This window comes from Toxoplasma gondii, chromosome Ib, assembly GCF_000006565.2.
Source record: "Toxoplasma gondii ME49 chromosome Ib, whole genome shotgun sequence".
NCBI lineage: Eukaryota > Apicomplexa > Conoidasida > Eucoccidiorida > Sarcocystidae > Toxoplasma > Toxoplasma gondii.
The window spans coordinates 245,010-255,075 of NC_031468.1; the positions used below are offsets into that span (position 1 = coordinate 245,010).

Sequence of the window (10,066 nt, forward strand, 5' to 3'; positions counted from 1 at the left end):
GTCACAAGGTGAAAACAAGTATTCCGTACACACCTCGTGTTTTTCCAATGTTACGCTAGTTTCACAGTTTGCTTTGACATGGAAAGGGGAGGAAGAGGTGACAATATTCACTGACGAAAACGAATTCCTGGTGCAAATGGTGCAAAGGGCTCCGTGGAGCCTGCATATCGCATTCATTCCTCGTTTTTCGGACACAGTACCTGTACGGAACAACAATGCTGAACAACAGCCTCTGGGGAGCCTATGTCTACATCACGAGGTTTCTGAGGGCGCCTCACTAAACGAAGGAGCATGCTGTGTTCCTCGTAATACGAACGAGGAAAGGTGAAAAAAAACGTCCGCTAAGTAGGCAACGGAAAGTAAAGCTTCTCCAGGTCGCAGGACCCGGGAGCGAATATCAACAGTAATGATGTACCGTGATTATTGTTTTGTGAACACACACAAGCATTGGACCCTTCTTTGTTTCTGGTAGTGAGGTCCTTGCAGCAAAACCACGACTGCAAAGAAATCGATGCATTCAACCGTTGGAAGCAACAGGGAGAAACGAGAAATAGGTGTTTCAGTGTCGGTTACCTCCCTGTGGCAACCGAGTTGTCAAGCACACAAATCTGGTTTCCTAACGACAACAACGCGTCTCAACATACCAATTCATGCCAAGTATGAAAAACGTGGAAACAAAACTATGGCCCATGACCCGCGAGAAAAGAAATGTGTTACAAAAAAAAGGGTTGTTCAGCCGGGAGTAGTTTACGCTCTCGGAGAAAAAAAATAAGACAGTTTCCAGGACGCGGGAAATCCCTGACTTCCTTTATCTGGTTATTCAGCTTCTGACATGCGTACGCATACGTATGCATAGAAGCATTCGTACTATCCGATTCGTCTGTACGGCGTAGAGGCGGAGGATCAATTCCCTGTGTTTTGTGAATTGATCTGTATCAGGAGCTGATCCGTTGGCTCAAACGGCGCAGCGACTGGACAAGGTTGTCGAAAGCTAGTTCAGGCGAGTTGTAATTGTGAAGAACATAATAAGGGTGAGGATCTAAAAACTCCAACAACACTGAGTTAAGAGAAGACATCTCTTCTCGACACCGCCTTCCGAAAAGGTCGACGGACGGAAGGAAGTCCTGGGGACTCAGAGCGGGAAGAGCCTCGACTTTCTCCCAGACTGACATGTTTGAAACCTCTTCAGCTGTGAAGAAGAGTCGCTTCAGCTCCTCTGCCGCCGGTGACTTCCTTGACGACATTGTCGAGTTCCTCACCAGTGTACGGTTCCCTTTTAATACCTTGTCATTCTCCTGCGCCCCAATTGCAGCTTGCCGTCCACAGCTCCCCGCTACCACTGACTCCTCGCTTGACACCGACGGTGGCGGTTCCGAGTTTTGGTGAGCATTTTGAACTCTCTGGAATCCTGCAGTGACCGCGAAGGAATCAGGCATCAAGCCCTCTCGGAAGTTCAAGTCTCTTCTTGGAGTCTCAGCCTTTTTACACTGTCCGGGTGGAGTCTGGTAGGACGCCACAGTGTGCTCTTTTCTGAAGAAAGCAAAAGCAGTCCTATTGGCTGGGAAAACTTGCCGCGAAATGTCGTTTTCCGTCTTGTTTACAGCAAGAGGATACACACCCGCCATGCGAAGGAATCGTCGAGTCCTAGGTCGACCAACATCGGGAGAGAAACAGGTGACGCTGTTGGCGGTGCGTGCCGAATGAGGAAAAGGATGAGATAAAGCTGGAATAGTATCCTCCGCGAGGGGCTTTCGAACTTGGTTCGTACACCGTGGCGGCGCTCGATGGCTTGGTTGCCTCGAAAGATTGTCGTTCAATTGCCCTCGCAAAGGGTCAGCTTTCTCCTTGCGGAAATCACCGGGATGGATGCCACTTCTCTCAGTGGTAGTAGCGCTTTTCATCTTCGTGAGGGCAGAAAAACACAAACAGCTGATAATCTGGTCCTGTTCGGAGAACATACGGCAAATATCAGTCGGCAACTCGAGTAGGCGAAGTTCTGGAGTAAACTTCTGGAGGACCACGACGTGCAAGCTTTTGAAATCCAGCAGTTCGCAGAGAATGAAAGCGAGCAATTGCATGTTCACGTGATGGCCAACAAGTCTCACGCCATATTTCCTGTATTCCTTCTGCGATACATCACGTGGCAGGCGCTCTCGTGGGTATAGAAAACATGGAAGGTAGAGTTCTGAAACAAATGGTTCATCCTTGTGGCGCTGAAGCAATCGTTCTTCCACATGGTGGCGTCGTGCCTCTCCACCGACTACTCGTGTACTATCCTCCTGACGATCCGATGTGGAGGGAAGAGTGGCGGCAGCTCCTTGTCCCCTGCTCGTGTACTTTTCTGACGGTGATCTATTAGCAACCCCGGGCCTTTGAATACTATTTGTGACATTTTTTTCGGACCACATGTAGTGAAGGAAGTTGCACTTATCGTCGATACGTTGACATATGGCGTTGTGCGCCACAGTCTCTTTCAATCCACTTCTTGCAAACTGTCCTTCGCCTTTGTTCTTCGCTAGGACCGCCAAGATATATGCAGCCGTGATGGATGACACGTGAGGACATGAGTACACCACCCTACGCCCACAGCTCCAGTCGAGCAACAAGTTATCTTCGTTCGCAGAGGAGAATGGGGCGCGTAGCGAGCAGTCAAGGTCAATTGCGACGACTCGAAATTTGGCAACAGGATCACAGAGAACCGTTCGTGTTATTTCCGCTGCAGACAATACCGGGGATTGCCCTGTGGCACCCAGCCTGTCACTTATACATGCCGGCAACTCCACATTCACAAGAATATTTTTCGGATTGAAATCAAAAGAAACCATACCAGCCTTGCAGGCAATAATCTTGTGCGCCGTTGCAACATGTATGCTTAAGTCGACCAGACGCTTGGCAGCCAGAGTACCCTGGGGATACGCACTCGCCCTGAGAAGTTGACTTAGATCTGAGGTTCGATGAAAATTCCAGATAAAGGCTGTCAGTTGGCATGCATTCGGAATATACTCCATTATGTAAGCACATATGGGAGTCACTCGAGGGGTTTGGGAAGCGCTCGAGTTGCCTGTCGTTGTATCTTCAGAAATCTGCACATCTTGACCTGTGTCGCTTCCACCTCGGAAACGAATCCAGTCTCCTTCCAAAAACGCCAGAGGCTTGCAAAAATATCTTGGTGCTTTAGTCGCCTTCTTACTCTCTATCTGTTGTTGTACGGATGAGGTATGAGTCGAAGTTCCATCGCCGCCAAACGGACATGAGCGTGTCGGATCTGAACTCTCTGCCTCCACCTCCCCTTCGGTTGATTTCTTCTGTTCAACAGAGAGTTCTTGCGCCTCGCCGGTGGACACAACCGCCTCAAGCTCCTCTGTAAGATACATGGATTCTAGGCGGGTAAGGTTTCTCCATCCGTGGCGGAGATACATACATGCAGCCGGGTCGCTTTGGACCGCCAGCTTTAAAGCATACTGCTGGTCGTCTATCTCCACTAAGTAGACGTGACCCATGGCTCCACTCCCAATCAGCCCTTTCAATGGTAGAATTCTTGTGTCGTCCCAGCGCTGCGACTCAAAGTGGTACCCTCTCGACAATGTGACTTGCCTGGTCTCTGCGCAACTGCCTTTGTGTTCACCGGTGTTGCCGGGTTTGTGGGGAGCCTGAAATTGGAAGGGTACAAAGGAACGAACCTTTAAGTGAGAAAAATTCATGCCTGATGGCGTTCGACTTCCGTTTACGTCCGATCCCGGTACCACATCCTGTAGATGTCCCAAAATAAGGGCTGGACTCCCGTGTCGCCTCTGATTCCCTGTGTTCGTGCTCGTGGGAAATGCCCTTGCTTCGCTATTGTGAAGAAGTTCCACTCGCCGCTTATTGTCGTCCGCCTGGGACACTCTTCTCTTCCTGTTTACATCCAATCCATTTTCTTCAGCTAGTAGGATTTCGCCTCGGGTGACGGCCCCTGTCCGAGCTTCGCCTTGTTTGGAATGAGACCAGAACGAAGTACTTCCCGGTTTCTCTGTAGGTTGTTGTCGCCCGACTAGAGTTTTTCGCTCTCTTGAATTGGTCCCGATCCGCAGGCAGCGCAGGGTGGGATTAGACACCGGCGGTTTCGCAGACTGTTGTGTATGCGGGTCACGAACCCCCGCCTGCGGTGATAGTTCACAGGCGCGGAATTGAGGAGTTTGAGCGTCTGGCGTGCACGCTGTCTCGAGAGAACTAATGTCCCTTGGGATGCCAGTCTGTATCGAATACTCTGTGGCATCTTTAGGGGAGAACATTGCCGGACCGACAGAGTTTTCCGCAGCAGGAAACGCCGCCTGCATAGCCGTATTCATTTTAGTTAGTGTAAGCTCAGCGGCGGAAAACGGAGCTTCAGGCGACTGGGTTGACATCCTGCAAGCACGTTCGGTGACAGAACACAAGTGAGAGGCATATCGTATTCTCGCATCACTTTGCAGTGGGAAGCTGGTCAGACCTCTCCGACAAACGAAGAAGACCACAACTAACACGGTAACTGTGTGTTAGGTGGAATCCCTGGTTCTGCATAAAACCCTTGACGCATTAGCTGAACACCTAAGGCAACCAAGCTGGAACAAGAGAGCGTTATTCCGGGTGTTCGAAACAAGTGCATCATCTTAAACAAAAACGGCGTCAGAGTTGAATTATCTGCAGTGGGATTCCCCTAGAATTGCGAAGTCAGATGTCCGGTGGTAAACTCACAAATGGTTTGTCTTCTGGTTAGTTGGAAGGAGCAATGTAGTGAACGGTGAGCCGCGGGGAGCCTGTGTTCCAAATCCGGCGTATGAATTGCTATTTCGCAAGTCGGTTATGCATGGTGGACTACAACTGCCACGTGGGCACGGTGCATCAGAATACAGCTCGCTTGAAACATTTGTTGATTCCGACTCTTCGAGGTGGTGTTCAGACTCCAGCGGGCCTTTCCGTTGGTCGACGTGGCAAACACCTTGCCCACTGGCGTTGTGATCGAAGCCGACTCTCATCCTGTGATACAAAGCCAATTGTGTTCAATTTTCCTTTACGGAGACGCTACGTTTTTGTATCCTCCTCCTGACAGGATGTTCCACATGCCTGAAACAGCAAGAATTCACTCAGTTCTCGACGGAATTAGCATGGGCTACTTCAACAGTGTTATGTTCGTTACATATCGCCAGCATTCACCGAACGAAATATGCAAAACCTTCATGCAAAAAAACGGAAAAAGACGATTGATGTAAAAAGACATCTCTTTCTCGATTGACACTTTTGTGCCGGCAAGAAGCACCGAGACGAAAAACGGACAATCTCTCTTCCCGAAGGGAAAACGCGCCTTATGTGGTAGTCAGTGATATTGAGGAAAAACGGTTCACAATTTAGGTACTTGACACAAGACATGTACCACCACAGCTATGTCGGCATTTTGGAGGAAAAAGTCTCTAAAAATTCGGAAGAGTCTGTGTAACCACACAATCTCTCAGTACGGAATAGGACGCGGTTGTGTGTTAAACATGTTTTAGACTAAAGAAGCACCTTGCCACTTAGGAAATCCAGTTGCAGCTTGATCACTGACACATCAGTACATTATCATTCGGATGTCCCCGTATTTTTGAAAAGCAGACAAGAAACCATCGACACACCAATATCGAGAAGCGCTTGTAGCCTACCATGTGCCAGTATTGCCGCGTGCTCGAGGTGGACCGACTCCACGCCTCTCGGACGCTTTTTCGTACATGGTGACAGTTCTCAAATATAACCCATCCGTGGCATTCAAACATTTCTGAGGAATCTGGACGCCTGGTGATTTTTCAGGGTGAGCTGAAAAGCCTGGCTATTTAGCATGGAGACAAGGAGATCAAAAGCGATTAAGTTTACGTTCTTTGTAGACAGGCGTTTTTTCACCCTCCGACAGTGGAAGCTCGGACCTAAGGTAGCTTCTGTCACCGCTACGCTTTCGTTATCTCAACCTTCTCTGCATATTGATCCCGTGCCGCGCGTAGATCGTCTCCGAGTTAACATCCTGAGTGTCTTGCATCCTGTTTTTTATTCACAGAGAGCTCACACCCGCCTCCCCAAGCAAATAGAGTCCTGCAAGAATCTACTGTCGCTAGAAAGTGTAGCATTGAATGTCTCCTTGAGTATTTCGTCACCGTGCCACTGCTGCGGTGAGACAGTAGTCAGAGGCGCATTCAGTGTACACGTCTTCCGCTGGCAAACCTTCTGTATGAGCAAAGCAGAAGAAGTGGGTTAATTTCAGTTCTGTATTCGTGGAACCGCAGTGGCATTCGGCTGGGCATAGTCAGCCAGCGCTGACTTTAGAGGATAACATTGTCTGTTCGGCAGCATTCTGCGTTTATCCAAATACTTCTTCCTCGGATCAGTTCCGTGAGGTCGTGAATGACAACGCTGAAGGCAGCGATGCTACAAGAGTGGAAAGAAGGGATAATTGTTTGTAATCATTATAACACCACATAGAAGAGACGAGAAAAAGTTTGTTCGGAGAAAGGTCTCTAGGGGTCATTGTCTGAATCAAATACACAATGTTTTCGCTTCCTGAAAATAACAGCAGCGGCAATTTCACATCGGGTATAAATTCGTTCACATGGAAAAGAAATTCGAGAGCTCGTCCCCGCCGAGAAACAGAAAAAAATGCAGGGATTTACCGCGATCGAATGAAACTTCTAATCATTCTGGCAAACGGTTTTGCCAGTTTTGCGAAGGTCAGGAAGGTGCTTTAGTTTGATTCCACTGTCTTGATGCCCAAGACACTAACCCGAAGTCCAAGGGAAGCTGTCATTCTACCAGCTTGTGTTTCGTTGCATATTGGCTCAGTTTGGTTCTCGACGCATCCGTTCACTTCTTCCCACAATGTTTGGAGGAGCCGAGCACTTTCCAAGCTTCCGTCGCGCTCGATCGAATAGCTTATCTCAGTGTTCCTTCCGTTTGGTACGGCGGAGACAACAGCAACTCGTGGCACACCTCGGGCCTGTCGAATCCCCGTGGACACGTCTTGAGCCTCGTTTGCTTTGTTACTCATGTCTGGCTTTTGGGGGCGTCTTCTCCCATACTCGAGCAGCTCTGAAACCCCCTGAGCAAAATCGCGTTTGCAGTTGACGATATTGTTCTTGCAAACTGTTTGTAGCACCCGAAGGGCTGGAATATTGTAAGATAATGTTGATATAGACTGTGCGTTGGGAGCCGTAGGCACCGGTAGCTGAGGCGACACAGACTGAAACGCAATCCTGGTGGATGGTCCAGATCCAGTTGAGTCCACACTTGAAGCTGACGAATCATTGTTTTTTGTTACTTGTGGATCAAATGGAGAAAAAAGCCGCGGGGATGAAGTGAGGTCGGACACAAGCATGCTGTGGTCTGAACGTTTGCTCTCAGAGAGCAGAAGAGACGGTGGGGCGTAAGCGTCAGAGACTTCCTTCTCAGTGGGCACGATGTCTGGCGCTATCCTGTCCATTACCACGGGCCTCTCAGCTGCGTCTCCTGCTCGGTGACCTTGTTGTCTTTCCTGGTTGGTGGATTGGCGCGGCTGCACTGCTTCAGTGGATGATAGCCCCATAGCCCCTGCTGTCATCCGTGACGTTTTATCATCCGGCATCGAGCTCCTCATAGCATCGGAGACGGCGTCAGGAAACGACTCCTTATTGGGTGCCACGGATGCATAAGGTGAAAACACTGGAGTCTCTTCCTCTCGGTGGGCTCGCGACTCTGTGATAAGGTTATCAGAGGTTACCGAGCCTTCAAATGTATTCTTATCATACTGGTTTGGTGGTGTGAGTACTCCCACCTGTAACACAGGTCCGTCATTGGCAATTCCCGTCGGTTCCGGTGATTGGAGCTCAACAGCCACTGCAGCAGCTTGAGGAAGCGACGAGGCTGCCGACATCTGAGATTTGTGCACAATTGCATGAGCCAGAGGTACTAGGGCGTCAGCCCCCATATCCTTTGAAAGGAAAGGACCAAAAGGGGAAGAGGCACCGGGAGTTGACGGAAAAGGGAGTGTCGACAAAGAGGATGGAAAGGCGTTGTGAAGTGCAGTAGGTGAGTGGTCAGGTAGTGCACGAGAGAGTTCTTTTGCTGGAGGCGAAGCTAACTCGGAGGCGCGTGGATCATTTAGAACATAATTCACGTTTCGTTCACTTAAGAACACTGTTGACCCACTGGTATCGACAGGCTCCTTTTCGGCTGCGGTAGGGTGTGCCTGATGCACGACACCTTTGACAAAAGTATCTGTAGTTTCCCGGGGTGCCAGAGTTTGGCCCTTGTTAAGTGCGTTTCTGAGATAGTGAAGAGACTCAGGAACGTCTGGTGCACCATAGTCGCGGCTCGGGCTGTCGCCCGTTATTCCCGAATCTTGTAGGCATATTTGCTCGAGAAATTGAGTCCTTCGCCAAGAAACCGGTGACCGCTTCTCAGCCGCCCGAATATCATCTGCATATACGTTGTCCAAATAGTTCACAAAAACCTCCAACACTGTTTCGATGTAGAAAGAGTCATCGAGGTCCTTCTGTGTTATCGGTGGGCGACGTCTATGGCACACAAGAAGAGAGTGCGTTGCCCTCTTAAGTGACGCTGGAATATAATCGGTGGCGTCGTCTGCTGTCGAGTCTCGTTCAAACGCATCCAACTCTGAACTCATTCCTCCCAGCAATTGCAAAAATATTTCATGTTTCTTCTTTATGCCATAGCTCGTGAGAAGATCCAGGACGATGCCGGGAAGAGCCCAACCCGGTAGAGGAGCAAGACCGGCTTCCTCCGTTGAGGAACTACTTCCCGATAGTCGAGAAGGATAGGCAAGCAGACGATTTTGCGTTTTTCGGCGGAGGTTCCTGAGGACAAGTTGTTGAACGGAATTTCCGTAATCCGTCGTTGAGGGGTCATGCGCAACATCCGCCGCGTCCGCAGCCGGGCCGACAGTCAAGAGCGAGGTCGCGTCTGAACACAAGCATAGCGGGGAATAAAATAGCAAATTCGCTACGTCAACGAGACTGCATGTGCCCTGTCGTTGTTGCGCACGTTTTCGAGAAAGATTACGTAAGTTCTCAGTGGTTCTATACAGGACGTACCACAGAGGAACATGAATAAGCGGGGACTTGTGCACACTATTATTTTATTGTAGAAGTCACACGAGTTAGTTCGTAGATAGATTCACGTCTAAACTCCATTACCTCCTGCTGACTCTATGGCAAAGCGCGTAATAACACGTCCACATGCTCTCGGAAGCATCCTCTGCCGCGCACGGCTTTTAAACTGCAGCTCAGCTAATCGATACCGTGGTCCATCTGCCACAAGGTGTTAAGAGTTCGGTTTTCCACTGGATTGTGCAGGGTGGTCAAGGAATATGATGGGAAGCTTTCTTTGGGAGATGGTTTTCACGATTCCTTACCCCAGAGAAGAAGACCGCAGAGGGTTGCAGACAAACACGTGTACATTGTTCAGGGTCAGCGTTACGGGACGAACGTTCTATGTCTTTTGTCAAGCCTTGTGATTAAGTATGAGCAGAAGTCAAAATCAATCACAGGCGAAGGGACGTTAGCAGTGTCAGGCCAATCATATACAGATGCGATGTTCAGTTTGTACTGGCTGATGTTAATGCGCAGGCGGGCGTGAAGCACACCTGCTCGAGCTAGCCGCATTCATTCGCTCGTAGAGCGTTTGACCTCTGCAGTTTAAAATCATTCGAACGACCGTGCGAACGCCATGTACAGCCCCAACGCGAAGTGGTTACATGGGATGTTGGTGTCCACGATAAAAGGGTTGGACTCTCGCAGACGAAATGAGAAGGAAAAGCTCAAGCATGGTCTCCATCACTGCAAGGGAAAAGTGCGATGAACAGCTGTCCAGAGGCATACTGTAGCCTATAGTCGGATGCTGACGTTTACTTCCTGTCTCTTTTCTACAGTAGGATGTAGCAACATGAAAAAACTGAAGGCTAATTCGGTGGACGTGTTGCATGTCGTCTCTTCTTGTCGGTTCTCCGATTCCGTCAATGTTTCTCGCATCGCCTAGTTCCGCCTCACACACGATCAGTTCCCAATTTGATGAGTGGTCCTAGTAACTGCGTTGC

General features: G+C 49.5%; 2 protein-coding genes across 2 annotated transcripts; both read right to left on the reverse strand.

Annotated features, from left to right (window-relative positions):
* Window positions 1–7: 7 nt before the first annotated feature.
* On the reverse strand, window positions 8–5,495 carry TGME49_207730 (hypothetical protein). Its single transcript, XM_018779397.1, has 2 exons — window positions 4,714–5,495; window positions 8–4,386 (listed from the first exon to the last, which is right to left on the reverse strand). The coding sequence occupies exons 1-2, from the start codon at window positions 4,992–4,994 to the stop codon at window positions 936–938; spliced, it is 3,732 nt and encodes a 1,243-aa protein (XP_018638508.1). The 5' UTR covers window positions 4,995–5,495; the 3' UTR covers window positions 8–935.
* A 1,061-nt stretch (window positions 5,496–6,556) lies between these two features.
* TGME49_207740 (hypothetical protein) lies at window positions 6,557–9,580 on the reverse strand. The gene is made up of 2 exons (XM_002369537.2): window positions 9,386–9,580; window positions 6,557–8,934 (listed from the first exon to the last, which is right to left on the reverse strand). The coding sequence occupies exons 1-2, from the start codon at window positions 9,429–9,431 to the stop codon at window positions 6,722–6,724; spliced, it is 2,259 nt and encodes a 752-aa protein (XP_002369578.1). The 5' UTR covers window positions 9,432–9,580; the 3' UTR covers window positions 6,557–6,721.
* Window positions 9,581–10,066: the final 486 nt, after the last annotated feature.